Genomic DNA, 14,920 nt, shown 5'->3' with positions numbered 1-14,920 from the left:
ATGAGTTTTCGTTCGAGCACGCGGAACCTTTAATTGATACTCCGTACGCAGAGAGGCAGATGTCGAGCAAACGGATACAAGCGCGAGAACAAAGGTGGTGGGGTTTCGTATGCGACTCGGATGCGTACGATAAACGTGCCCGACCGACCCAATCCGACCAGTCGCATAAAAATTTACAAGTGGAAAAGTCCCAGCTCGAGCTGACACAAAATGTCGAGACGCACAAGCGATAACAAATTTTTCAGCCGTTCGAGGAGGAAGAAGAGGGCGAGACGAGCGAGAACGATCGCTGGCTACACCGCACCACTGCGGGAACCAGTGGCTACCACCGTGTCCTCGAAATCAAATCGAGAACGACGAGTTCGGGACGACGCACATTCCGTTGAAAAAAAAACAATGTTTCCGACGAAAGTTGACATTGCGGTAACCTTGGATAGCTCTGCAGAGATTACAATTGAAATTTTTCGTTGAAACATCTGTGTCCAACGTCTTCACTATCAAAAAGAAATTCAACAATTTCATCCGCGATAAAACGGACAGCTTCATGAAATTCTACTGCATGCCGTCTCATAGTGGGATTGGCGGTAACGAAAAGGCTTAGCCAGAGTTGGGCATTAATCGATTAAAATTTTAATCATGATTGTTTGATTAATGTGTACGATTACAAAAAGAAATCATCGAAAAATCGACGATTGATCCAATCAATTGATAAAGTTAATCGTCAGTCGTTGATTAAAAGAAGAAATCATCGAAAAATCGACGATTGATTCAGTCGATTGATAAAGTTAATCGTCAGTCGTTGATTAAAAAAAGATATCATCGAAAAATCGACGATTGATTCAATCGATTGATGAAGTTAATCGTCAATCGTTGATTAAATTTTTGCCCAACCCTGTTCTTAGCAAAAGAGGCTTCCTCCTATAGCGGTCCATGTATTTCCAGTATCCCCTTTACCGATTTCTATAAGTGATTTAGTAAATAAATGTTTGATAACACCCTCTCCACTATAAAAACTGAAGGGCTATACAAGGGTAAAATCTAAATATTTCCAGCAATACTTCAATGAAAACCGTCTTCAGTCTATTATCACCTGGCTGCTTCTCTAGTTCACATAGGTATCATCAATGATCCTAAATGCAGTTGCAAGATGCACGAGAAGACTCCGAACCATGTTTTATGGCAATATCATTTGTATAACAATGAAAGACTACAGTTAACCCTCGCAAGGTAAGGTCTAATAACACATAAATGGGGTCTCTTAGACCCCGACAAATGAATTTCATAAACATCCTCGTTTTTAATAAATTTGAGATAAAGAATAACACAGAATAAAAAGTAAACAAACATATTTAATTTTATTCATATAAAAATTCTTTTCAAAAATCTGAAGCTGGGGTCTCTGAGACTCCATATTACCTTGCGAAGGTTAATTGAAAGGCTATGCAAAATCAACTTTCAGCTACCTACATATGTATGTTTCACTGCTAATAGCCAAGCCTAATTGTATCAAGGCGTGTCTTTGCGTGTTGTCATTCTTTAGGAGCTGTGGTCTCAGTATACATATGAATGTTCCCATAAGGGTTCTCATATAAGCATGAGTGGTTGGAACGTCTACAGTCTACACTGTGTCCAGTCATGTAAATATTTCTCTTGGTTGTCAATTTTCTATTGAATTCTGTATTACGTTGAAATAAATCTCTTATGAGATTTTCTACAATAGAAAAAAAACAAACTCTGTCGAACGAGGCGAGACGGCGAATTACCAGCGTGCGTTCTTTGCTAACTATCCGAGAACGGTACCTTCAACTCCGTCACACTCCGGAGTGGCTGTGTATGTTTACGTTTATGTACTGCCTCGACTCGTTTGACAGACAATGTATATGTTTTCGATTACGTATTCTCGAAGGTGACACCGAGACGCTTTCGAAGCACTCGAACACTTTTGTTCTTGCATAAACTATTATCGAGACACGAGCGTCCAAAGTTGATGCGCCGACGTTATTACCTACATACATACCTTTGGGATGGACACTTCTGTGAAAGTTTTGAATAGCTGAAAGTATTAGGTTGGTGGGAAAGTTCTGTCGTATTTTAAAGAAAACATTTGAATGAATTAATATTATATGCTATAAGTAGGGTTGCCAGATCTTCTATATTTGATATGAGTCTCTTCTATATTTGAACTTGATCTCCTATATCATATTTGAATAGCATATAATTTTCAAAAATCTTTGTTTGAAAGAAAAGTTTAAAATGTGCTGTGTACCTCTTTTACTTGAACTACTATATTTTGATCCTATCTCATATACATACAGTGACTCCCACTAATATTCGGACACTCTTAAAAACACCGTAACTTTTCAAATATTGGACTATGCGATTTGAACTTTTTTGGAAAGCTAGAGCAATTAGTTTACTACAGGATGTGAAAAAAGAAATTTTTTCAAAAATTGCATTTGACCGGAATTGTTGAGGAAATACTAAATGTTGCATTTTACAACTTTTTTATGCGGGCCTATATTGAAATTTTGAAAAATACCTTTTGTAGATCTGTGGGTGTCATATGCATTGTGAAAGTTTTTCATCGAAATCGGTTGATGCCGGGAAAAATGACAGTCATTGAAAGATGTAAGAATTCTTAGATTTACCGCTGTTATAGGCCGAAAATCGTGAAAATCTGCAATTTTTACTATCTTTAAACGCTTGAAGCTCATTGCAACGTCGACCGATTTTGACGAAATTTTCAGGGTATGTTTAATAGAAACAGATCTACAAAACGTATTTTTTAAATTTTCAATATAGGCCCACATAAAAAAAGTTGTAAAATGGATCTTTTAGTATTCTCTCTACAATTCCGACCAATTGCAATTTTCGAAAAAATTCTTTTCACATCCTGTAGTGAACTAAGTGCTCTAGCTTCCGAAAAAAGTTTGAATCGTACAGTCCAATATTAAAAAGATTATCGCGTATTTGTAACAACTTGTTGCCATCTATCAGATAATCTGTTTCCCAATCACTGCCAATCACTTACAAGCAAAATTACCTGCTTATATCGAATACGACAGAACATTTCCTCCAACCTAATAGATTTTTTGATTTTTGTCGATTGTCAACGCAGTGCGCGGTTCGGCGGAGGAGGAAGAGGAGGAGAGCGAGCGGTCGGAGAGTCGGAGGAAGGTAGGCAACGACCAAGAGGAAAGAAACCAGCGGACGGGACGGGACACAGAATGGAATGGGATGGTTCGGGACGGGACGGGATCCAAGGAGAGAGAAACAAAGAGAATAGAGAGACGAAGAAGAAGGATGGACTACTCCGGCTCTGGCTCCGGCTCCGGCTCAGGGAAGCCGAGTCAAACTCTCGGCCGGCTGGCGCCGTTCTGTCGGCCCCCGCTGCCTCTTGCCGCCAACAATGCACGCCGCTCGCCGCACACCTCTCCCCGGCTCACGGCTCTCTGCTCTCCGTTCGCAGCTCTCGACTCTCGGCCCGCACGCCAGCCTCCGTCTCTTCGCCGTCAACACCGACACCATCACCGACACCGACACCGACACCGACATCGACACCGACGCAGAAAGAGAGACAGAGACGGACCACGCAGACACACCGCACCATCGTCCACGACGCGACACAGATCTCGCGAGATCGTTTCTAACGATCCGCCTCGTCCCGTTGCATCGTGGACCGGGAGAGACGACGGAAGTCGGCTGGAGCCAGAGTTGTCGGCGCCGATGACGGAGACGAGAACCGATCGAGTTTCCGTGCGCGCAAATTCGATTCTTCTCTGCTCCCGCCGTGCCTTATCGCGTATGCACCGGTATTCGGGCTAAAGCCGGTGTATCGCGTTCTCCGTAGCGGTCCCAAAGCTGGTCAGAAGAACAACGCTCGTTGCCTCTGTGTATCGGTGACCGTGCGAGAGAACAACGAAAGCGACACGGTGTCGGTGTCGGTGTAGGTATCTCGGTGGTAGTAGCGGTCCCGGACGATGGTGGTGCCGGTTGTGTTGGTGTTGGTGGTGTGGCGGCAGTGGTGGTGGTGGTGGTGGTGGTAACGTTAGAGGCAGCAAAGTCGCAGGCCAGTCGGGACTCCCTCGCACGCGTATCCGATGAAAGAGGCTCGAACGCACGAGGCGGCCAGTCAGTACATCGTCGACCGCGACCGAGCGAGGACTACGTGCGCTCTCAGCTACTCTTTCTCGCTTTCTTTTTCCTGTTTCGCTAGAGTTCGATCTCGGTCGATCATCGCTCTACGAACAAAACCAGTCGGTGTCGTGCAAGAGCTACTCCGTCGTAGTTTATCAGTGGTTCGATTACATTTGGATTAGCCGCCCGGGCACGTTTTGCGATCGGAACCACGAGAGAGAAGAAGAAGAAGACTGTCCCGTCGGTGTACGCCGCTCCGCAACACACGTGTGCATGGGAACCAGCCTACGAAACCAGTGCATCGCACGTCAATAGTGCGTGTTCAGTGATCGAGATTCTTCGGGGGTGGTGAACGCGAGAGAGAGAGTTCGCGTCTCCGACATCAGCCGAAAAAATGACTACTCATCGAGTCGTTGAGTCCACCTCCGAGCTGTCCGCTCTGATGAAAGGTAAATAACGCATGACTATACGCGTCTCGGGAAACCGATCGTATTCCCTTCGCGTTCGGTTCGTTTCGCAAAAGATTCTCCGTTGGGCGACGAAACGAACCAGCGTTCGCTAAACTCGTCGCGAACGTCTACGCCTTGGAATCGTGGGTGGGACGGAGAGGATGGTTAACGACGTTTAGTTAGGAGTCGCGAGGAACGATAACGATTGTTATGAACGGCGCCGCCAGTCGCCCCCCTAAGGAGGATCGACGGGTTCGGTATCGCGACGGAATCGAGACACGGTGTCGCGACGCAAACGTTCTTCTAGTCTCTTGATGCGAACGTCGGATGAAAAGAGAGAGAGAGAAACGGAGTTACGCGCCAGCGTACAAGAGTATGCGAACGTGTAAGCGTGCGTGAGTCGTCGACAGATACGCCAGCAGCGAGAAGCTGAGAAAGAACGACGGATTGTGCGGGATGGTAAGAAGTCGAGGGAGACGCAGGGGGACGCGGCCGGTTGCTAGAAAAGGAGGACGCGAGAAACACGAGAAAGACGAGAGAGAGAGAGACGGGCGCGGCGGCGCCAGCGTGGGTTGCCACACAGACGAGCGAGCAGGCGACGAAGCGCCGAACCACCGAAGCGCCGAACAAACCAACAAACGAGCCCTTGACCAAACTCGAAACTCATCGTCTAATCGTAGTTCGCGATCGTTCTCCTCGATTCTCCGGGTGTCCGGAACGAATCGTCCTGCGTTTCGGGCCTGGTATTTAGAACTCTCCGACCGCTAGACCGCTCCGAAATCCGCAATCGAAAGACGAGCGGAGAAACGTGATTACCGGATAAACCAGATTTAACCGTCGGTGTCTTGAATGTAATCGATACCCTATTGTGTGCGGCAGAGGTACGCACAGGTAGATACGAACAGGTAGAAAAGCGATGAGTAAACCGATGGATGGAAGAGAGAGAGAGAGAGAGAGCGCGCGGCAAGGGGACGAACGGTGCCTCGGGAAGCGCCGAACCTTCCACCCACCTGTGCGCAAAGTCGCACCTGCTACCTGAACCGAACCTCTTCCGTTCGACACTCTCCGAGTGCCAGAGGCTCCTCTCCCACTCTTTCTCTCTCTCTCTCGCCGAGGATTTCTCTGTTCCCGATATTTCTTTCGGCCGGTGTTCGGCCGATTTGATCGCGATCCACGACGCGTACAATTCCGTAAGAATTCCGCGCGCGAACGAACGCCCCGCAAAGGTCGAAGGACAAGGTCGCCACACGATTCGCCGAAGCCCCGTTTTATCTTTAGGAACGAGTCGCATCCGCTGACCGCGCATCGCTCGTCGCGTGCGTCTCTTGCGAACATCGGCGCGGTCGGGCTTACGCTCGCGATTTCGATTCGGGAGGAAGGAAACAGTTGGCGCGCGGCAAACTCGTCCGCGTATCGCGACCAGTCGATATCTCGATATTCTTGGAACACGCTCCGTCGCGTTCGCCGAGTAAATATTTGTGTCGACCGCTGCACCGCGACGTGTGCGAACCTCGTCCACGCATCGAGCGACAGACAAGCTTCGCGAGATTCGACAAATCGGTGGGTTCGAACCGTTGTTGTCAATTTCTGTCGTGAACGTCCTCCGGTATTAGACCAAAACACGCGAGACCAGAAAAGTTTTTCCTCTCTGCACGGTTCTTATTTTGCCCCGGAACGTTCGCGTGTCTCCCGACATTGATTCCGACGGCGGAACGGTGGGGATTACCGGTAACTCGCGTAATTATCGATAGACCCATAAAAAAGTTGGGACAAGTAGCGCGGACGCAGGTGTAGCGGTGGCGACAAATTTCCAGGGGCCGATTTTCCCGTCGATATTCGCGTCGAAGGAGGGACGGTCTCTTGAGCACGCTTTCTCGATCGCTTATCGAGGGTCGGACTTTCGCTCGTTAGCGCCAACCTATTCGAGAGAATCGGCGACAAACGATTCGACGGATCCGCGGGAATTCGAGCGAAGGAACCGCATCCGCGCGTTCACTGTCAGCCCGTGTATCGTATCCGAATGACGACGCTCGAACGACGCGCGCTCGCGCGCGCGCGAGACGAACAACGCGTGGGTAGAGCCGCTCGCTCGACTTTACGCCGGTTTACACAGATGTCCATGGTTATTTCGGTTTGTTTGAACAATTGCCGAATGGGACGGCGAAGGTGGCTTCTCGAGATATTCACGAGCACAATGCCGAGGGAGACACGTGTTCGACGATCGTCGAGCGTCTCTGCGATTCGCCGTTCCACGGAGGAGGAACGGGATCTCGCGAAACTGAATCGGCCGCGTTCTCCCCGCTGCTCGACCCATTTCGCGTGTACCGTCCTCGACGAAACGCTCGTCGATAGACGACCGTGTTTATCTTCCCGTCGTTCGTTGTTTCCTCTTCCACCTCTCTGCCCCGAGTACCGGTATGTTTTCGCGCGATCAAGAGGGAGAGAGAGAGAGAGAGAGAGAGAGAGAGAGAGAGAGAGAGAGAGAGAGAGAGAGGGGGAGAGTACCCAACCAGATGCTCAGTATCGAAGGCGACGAGGCTTATCGGAGCAACGATAAATTCGGTGGGCGCGCGACCCACGCTGTCGCCAGGTGCGCGCGGCCCGTTATCTTCTTCTCTCGGCAATCTCGAGAAGGCTCGACGGATCTTCAAGAAATCGATCTCGAAGGCGACGCGACGCGACCACAACTTTTCATTAAAGCTTTCAAAGTTAGTCTCGAGTCTTTTATTAAAGACCGGCTCGAGAATTCGATTCGGGACAAGGACGGGTTCTCGAGAATTTCGGGTTTTCCCACATGTCTGCTTTTTATCGAAACACTGAGACGCGATCCTCCGTCGCAATTCGCGTAAATTTTCAATGGAAACGGTTCGTCCACGGCGGGGAACAGAACTATCGCGCTAGCGAGGTAATCCTCGAAACGATATCCCCCGTGGCGCGTCGAGAGACCGAGACAAGAAGACCGATCGGATTGGAGCCGTGCAGCCGACTCCGCAAAAGGCAACGAAACGAGAAGAACGAGAAGAACGAGGAGGAAGAGCGAGCGGCTGGCGCCAGCGCCATGTGGTCTCCGATCCCCTCCCAGACTAGCTTTTCCCATCGTTTAAATCGTCCACGGAGACGAGTAGGGAGTTGGAACAGAGACCGACGACGCTTCGTAAGCGACGCGCGTTCAATTCGCTCGATGAATCGAGGATTAACGGATCGGATCGGATCGGAGCCGAGCCGAGCCGGCGATGGTGTACAAAGTACAATGCACAATGCACAATGCGCGATGTCTGCGAGCGAAACCGATAGCGGCATAGCGACGGAAACGCGGAAAGACGAAACGGAAAGAGAAGGTTGCGCCTATTAGAATCTCGGGCGAGACCTGTGCGCCAGATGGTACCAGTTGGGTGACGCACCGAACCTAAAAACATCTCGTCTCCTCGGCCATACGAGGCGAGACGATGCGAGACGATACGAAACGATGCGAGACGGCGCGTGGCGTCACGGGACAGAACCCGAACGAAATCGTTTCACCCACGGAATTCTATCAGAGATAGGACCTGCTTCGACCGTGGCGCCGCGCTATTCCCCTTTCCCTCTTGCCTTGCTCCCCGACGATCGTGCGAATTCATCCTTCGCCGGTATTTCGGAAAACTTCTATCGAAATTCTACGACAGATTACGTGACCGCGATTATTTGTTTGATTTCAGCCGGAGTCATGGCCGATTCGGAGAGGGACGCCGGTTTCTCGAGCGGGGCAGACGAAGACGACATGTCGGGCCTGCACTCGCCGAGCGCGTCGGAGGACAGTCTGGAAGTACAGGTCACTCCGATATCTCTGAGGAACAAGAGGAAACTGGCGGAGCCTCGGAAAATCCAGGAGCCGAGCACCGCGCCGCTGAAGAAGAGAAGATTCGAGCGCGTCGAGGTGACGCCGATGGTTCCGGACGACGAAGAGTCGAGAACGACCAGTTCCCCGAGCCCCTTCCGGCCGTGGAGCAGCTCGAGCAAGACCGTCGACGCGGAGAAGGTTCTTCCTCCGCCCGTCGCGTTCAAACCGTTGACGGGAACGTCGACCTCGTCCAACGACAGACAAGTCGAGCAGAAAGCTTTCCAAGCTCGAAGGGAATCGCAGCGTACCGAGGACCCTTCGACGAGGCTTCGACACTCGACGCAGTCTCGCCTGACCCGAATCGAAAGACGAGATCATCCGATCGGGCAAAAATCTGAATCCGCGGCCTCGTCGGGCAACGTCGCGACCAACGACGCGAGCGCAAGCTCGACCGCGACGTCGAACGGATGCGTCGCGGCGAACGCACATCCCAGACTACAAGAGGAACCGTTGTCGCTCGTTCTCCGAGGAGAAGTCGAGGGTAGAGTACCGTCGCATCCGGCCGTCAACGGAACCTACGAGAGGACGTACCCGGTGGACCGGGTAAACGTTTCGTCCGCATCGTCTTCCTCCTCCTCGTCCTCCTCATCTTCATCCTCGTCGTCATCGTCGGCGTCGGCTTCGACGTCGTCGTCGTCGTGTCTGTTGCTGAACCGTCAGGAGAACCATCGGCCCGTCGTGAACGACAACGACCCGTCGCCGATGGTGCCAACGAACGCGCAGACCAGCCACACCAGGCAACACTCGTCGGTCGGCCAGCAGAGAAACTACAAGAACATGACCCGCGAGAGAAGGATAGAGGCGAACGCCAGAGAGAGAACCAGAGTGCACACGATAAGCGCTGCCTTCGATACTCTGAGACGCGCCATACCGGCCTATTCCCACAATCAAAAGCTGTCGAAACTGTCCGTGCTGAGGATCGCTTGCAGCTACATCATGACTCTCGGCAAGATAGTCGGCACTCCCGAAGGCGAATCGACGAATACCGCGTCGTTGGGGGCCTGCGTGGATCTCGTGTCAAGAACCATCCAGACGGAAGGCAAGCTCAGAAAGAGGAAAGAAGACTGAACGAACCAGTGGCCAGCAGCTCAGCTGATCGGGGATCACGGAGATCCTGCGAATTTTGCAATCCACGTAGTCTCCGTGCCTCGCAAGAAAGTCCCCCAAGAAAGCACAGGGGCAAACGGGGTCGTCGATCGCAGCCAATGTTTACCCAGTCACGTGACACATTGTAGCTAATAATTCGGCTAGAACCGAAAGTGCCAATCGGATGACTGGCCGCCGCATTCCTTTCGAATTCCTGCCAGGAGACTTCTTGTGAGGCACGAAGAGTACACGAGGCTACCGCGATTCTCTGTCCTCGAGTCGCGCCGCTTTGCCCAGCCTCGCTTCGCCTCGCCGTGCCACAAGCCTAACCCAAACGCGCGTATCCAGGGATCGAGCGATCGCGCGATTCCGTTCGATCCGACGAAATCGTACCGGAAGGGAAAGGAAAACGGAATGCAACTTCCCACCTCAAGACGGACCAAACCCGGGAGAAGAACGAAACCAAGGAATCGGTCTCGCGATCGCGATGAACAGAATTCGTCCCGTCGAACGCCATGTCGCGTAAATATACCCTCCTACGTTGTAAGAAGATTTTGAGCATTTGCGAGCTCGCTTCCGTCGAACTTCAGACAAATAAAACAGAAAACGTCTCGAAAACGTTGCACGTTTGTATTTATTTGTCCCTGCCAAGGAATCCCTCTCGCGATCTAGGACCGCCGCAACGTCTACCGCGTGAAACGCGATCGCTCCGATAAGGATATGCCGACACGACGCGACGCTGTTCCACTCGCAATTTTATCATAGACGAGGAAGCCACGCGAGTAAACAGATTTTTGCTTTTATCCTTCCTTCCTTCCGGCGTTGCGGTTACATCGGTGTTCTCGCGACGAGATCTGCTCGCCGGAGAGCTTAGCTCGCCGAGAACCGGCCTCGCATACTCGTACACTCGTGGTATCGCTTCGGTCAACTCGGTCGCGTTTTTTCGCGTCTCCGAGGCTCCAGGCTACAGTCGAGTACTGCTCCGCCGGCAAAACATTATCCCTAACATGGCCACCGGTGCAACACCGGTGTCGTCGATACGGAATGAGACGTAGACGGCCGGCAAGTGAGACCTGCTCGCAAACGATAGGAGGGAGATGTCAAGAACGCGAAACAACATCTGCTCCTTTATTCCCGGACTCGTCTCTGCCGTCTGCTTTCACGATACAAGCCTCGAGCTTTCCTGCTCGCGACACCTCGTCTTCCGCGATACATTCGTCCGATTCCCACCGATCGCAGATGGATATCGTTTCGCCGAGAAAAAGAGAGACATTGTGTTGCCGAATCCGAGTACAACAGGTTCGCAAGAAAATTTCGAAAGGTTTATTCTGCTGCTGGTTTTACAATAGATAGTCTGCTAGAGGTTTCGCACTCCAAATTCACCCTTTTGTAAATTTCAAGGTCATAGGAAGTTAGGACGTATTATAAAAAAGGGCAGTGACTTGTCCTAGTTCACAGAATTACCCTGTATAGAACAGTCGATCAAGAAGTCTGAAGATTCTCGGATTGCATGTGTACAAATAGGGGGAATTTCGGACACTGTGTGGAGGGCAGAATGGATGACGTGAAAGAAAGTTGAAGAGGCTAAGGGTGCACTCTCATCCGTAAGTTACCGGACACTAATTCAAAGGATGCAGACGATTTTTTGTTATTAAAGAACCTATATTATGGAATAGAAAAGGTACTTCATAAAAAATATCTTACATTTTATAAGTTTTAATTACTATTCTTATATTATATTTGGCTTCTAGAGCTGTCCATAATCACCCCACAATTTCTCAATCTCTTTTTTCCAACATCTATTCAAATAGTGTATGTTTATATTTAATTTTGCATTCAAATATTATCGTATAACAGCTACATCTAATCAAAATAAAACTACAAAATCAAGCTGGGAGCTTGTATTCTTTGATTACCGTTCTGTCGAAGATAAAAGTAAGTGTCCGGTGATTCATGGACGGGACGTGTAGATTCGGTTTGCGTTCAGATTACTCGGATCGGGCTGACGTGTAACAATTGGGACGAACGGTTGCTAGAGGCGTACGCAGACTCTCGCCGTACGTCGAGTAGATCCGACGCGACGAGAAATTGCAGGGGCGCACCTGCGCTATGTAGCAGGTGCGTTTACCGGTTTCATAAGCATCGGCAAATTTTCGGCGGTTACACGTCGCGAATAATAATCGACGCGGCGCGCAGCGTTCTCGAGAGCCGTTTCCGACACGTAAAATACAGATACGCGAACAGCACGCGACGAAATCGGGTGGCCGACACTCGAACGTGTCCCGGACTCTTTCCGATCCGGAGCAGAGGCCGAATCGAACGGATAACTCGCCGAATAATCGGGCAATTTATGTAGAACGGTGTAACCGTGAAGCAGCGCTTAACGAGGCAAACTTGTATATACGTATGTAGCATGTCTGGTGGGAGGTTGCCAGAACGTTGGCGCCAGTTGACCGTCGCCGGCCGCCGGCCGCCAACCGCCAGCCAGCAACCGCCAACGTTCTATGTCGTTCTATGTCGAACGACCTACGCGAATCCATGCGTACCGTCTCTCGCGTTTACCGATCTATACGCTCCTTCATATTACCGAACCTTGCTCGCAATCTGCCACTTTTTTTACTTCCGTTTCCTCCTAGTTTCCCTTTTACAGTGGTCTGGTACGAATAGAGGAAGCAAGCTTTCGCCAGTTCCTTCGTCTGCACCCCCTTATGGCAGTATTTTCCTGATGAATCCCATCGGGTCAAGGTGACAGACATTCCTCAGGCTGCGATCACAATGGATCCGATGATGTCTCTTTTTCGCACGCTCGAAAAAAGAGACAGATGCGTCGACCGATATCGGTGCTACTGTGACCGCGGCCTTAGCGGGGGAGGACCTTCAGGAATTTATTCGAAGCGCCACTTGAAGGTCTTTTGATTGCTAGGCAATTCCATGTTAACGTCTTGTACTGTAATATCGTGTCAGCATTTCGGTGATATTTGTTATTGTACGCCGAGGATTGAAACCCATCGAAACTACCACCGTAAAGGAACACGACAGGCTATCGCAAACTGGACTCTGCGGTAGCAAAGGTGTTGATCCGACGCGTTGCTCGTCGACCGAACGGCGATCAAAGATCATAATGAGCAAAGATGAAAATTAGAGGGGGAAAGAGAAAGAGAGAGAGAGAGAGAGTGCGAGAGATTCCTCTGGTGTAAAGCGTGGTAATCGTGTATCGGTACGACATCGAAAGGGGAGAGAGAATAGAAAACGGAGGAAGAAGAGAAAATGCAAAGAAGAGGTAGAAGGAGAACGACCGGGAAAAACGATACCGTTCTACCGTGCGAATCACCGGCAACTACCTCGCTATCTACCTCCCTGCTTTTTCCCCCTAGGTGTAGGCATGCCGCCATGCGGTGGCTACAGCGCGGCGGCTACGGTGTGTACGCGTTTTCCCCGTCCAAGTATGTGCTCGTATAGTTCGTGCGAGAGTGATTCTGTATATAGGATGCGACAGTGTGGCGCCAAGCTCTCGCATACGAGCCAGTTTCCTCCGGTGTTTCGCGACGGTACGGCCAGACCAGTGTACAGGGTGCTCGAGAAACACCGAACGAAAGCTCGACGAAGTTCGCCGCTCTGCTAATTATACATTACTATTAGGTCGTGTTAGGAAAGTCATTTCATTTTCTCGAGGGAAAATGAAAGCGAATTTTTACCATTTCGAATAAGGTTTGTGACATTTCGTTCTATGATCTCTTGCGATTTTTCAGGTAACTTACAGGGGCGTTCTCCTTTCCAGGATTGCAGGGGTGCGGGATGCGCCTTCTCATTTCTCGATAATATAAAGATGGGGTTTTCCAGCAGTCAAAAGCGCTAGATAAAAGACCATTCTAGACCGCTGTCTCCCTCAAAAGTTCTATCATAAAGCTGCGACAGGAAATTACGCTTCGTAAACGTAAAAGTAGGACTTTTGAGGAAGACAGTGGTCTGGATAGATCTTTTATCTAGCGCGTTTGATTACTGGGAAACCCCATCTTTGCATTATCGGGAAATGAGAAGGCGCATCCCGCATCCTTGCAATTCTGGAAACGAGAATACCTCTTTAAAGATCCTATGCTCGTAGAATTTCTGTCTATTATTAGCAAAAAGTTTAGATGTATGACTTTTTATGACTTTATTTATAAAAATGTTGAGAAAAGCGGAAAAAAATGGTAATCTGGCGGTACATCCTCTCCGTAAACAGTATACATACATCTTGCGGTATTAAAAAAGCAAAAGGTGATGGAAACGCGTACTTTGATTTTGCATATTTGATGCGATGACAAAAAATACTTGACCTCGGATCGTGTCACGTTGTAACGCGACCGAGGGAGAAAAAAGTAACACTATCCGTACAGACGAAAGTAACATTATGCGAGGGAAGACTGTACTTATTATACAGGCGTAAGCTACTGTAATAGAGAAAGGTGACTGTTCCGCGCATTATTATCACATGTCCAAAGAACTCGAAAGATTCAGCCACCAACATCCGTGAAGAATGTATAGCATGTCTGTACGGACCTTAAATTTGCGATCGTAGCCAATTAGTATGAGGCGGCGACATTGATCGGTTCTACGAAGCCATTGGGAGACTGGTTCGATTAAATCGCTAAATATTATTCGGGAAGAAACTTTAATAAACGATTACCCGCGCGCCATACATTGTTACGCGAACAATTATTTTCAGGCGTTCAAAAATCGTTTACTAAAGTTCTCCAAGGCTATTCGACGAATAATCAGTTGTTAATTAACTACTATTACGCAGTGCTCGAATCGATACGGCGGGTTCAATGGAAATAAAAATGCCTTCCGCTCGTGCCTAATTGTATGTACGTACCAATTACCAATACCTCATCGAGGCCTCCTAGTAAATGCATAGAAGCGTGCTATAATATATAAGGATAAACAATTTATGTATTTATTTGTAAAAAGAAATCGTATAATAAAAATCATGCAAAGTTAAAAACGCAGAATATTCAATTCGCTTTCTTCGACTAGTATCAGGTAATATTACTAGAATTCTGTTACGTTGCATCATAGTGATCATATCGTATAGCGCAAACTATATAGTGCAGTATATTAATTGATGTGTCACAAGCAACGCCTTCGTAGGCGTTTTTGTAATCGCGAAATTAGTCGATCAACGGCATCGAATTCTCGGCCAAACTTCCGAAAGTCGGTCAAATCGGATTGAGCTAAAGTTTGCACATAGGTTCATTTTGCATTGAAAATGTTTCCCAAAGGGATTTTTGCCGACTCGAAAAAATTTATTATCATTTTAGTGTCACTTTCTACCTTACTGGGTTTACGTTAAACGCAATCCCGCAGGATCCCGCGTCATTTTCTAGCCCCA

General features: G+C 49.1%; 1 protein-coding gene across 2 annotated transcripts; it reads left to right on the top strand.

Moving 5' to 3' along the window:
- The first annotated feature begins 4,012 nt into the window (after positions 1-4,012).
- Net (atonal bHLH transcription factor 8-like protein net) lies at positions 4,013-14,533 on the top strand. 2 transcript variants are annotated; one of them, XM_076433906.1, is made up of 2 exons: positions 4,013-4,586; positions 8,282-14,533. In XM_076433906.1, exons 1-2 carry the CDS (start codon positions 4,532-4,534, stop codon positions 9,529-9,531), a joined length of 1,305 nt encoding a protein of 434 aa, XP_076290021.1. In that variant the 5' UTR covers positions 4,013-4,531; the 3' UTR covers positions 9,532-14,533. The 2 variants fall into 2 exon arrangements, with proteins under 2 accessions (XP_076290021.1, XP_076290113.1); XM_076433998.1 differs by lacking the exon at positions 4,013-4,586 and adding an exon at positions 4,594-5,045.
- Positions 14,534-14,920: the final 387 nt, after the last annotated feature.

This window comes from Lasioglossum baleicum, chromosome 1 (genome assembly GCF_051020765.1).
Source record: "Lasioglossum baleicum chromosome 1, iyLasBale1, whole genome shotgun sequence".
NCBI classification, from domain to species: Eukaryota; Metazoa; Arthropoda; class Insecta; order Hymenoptera; family Halictidae; genus Lasioglossum; species Lasioglossum baleicum.
The sequence above is the reverse complement of the archived record's forward strand: the minus strand, read 5'-3'. Positions and strand labels throughout refer to the sequence as shown.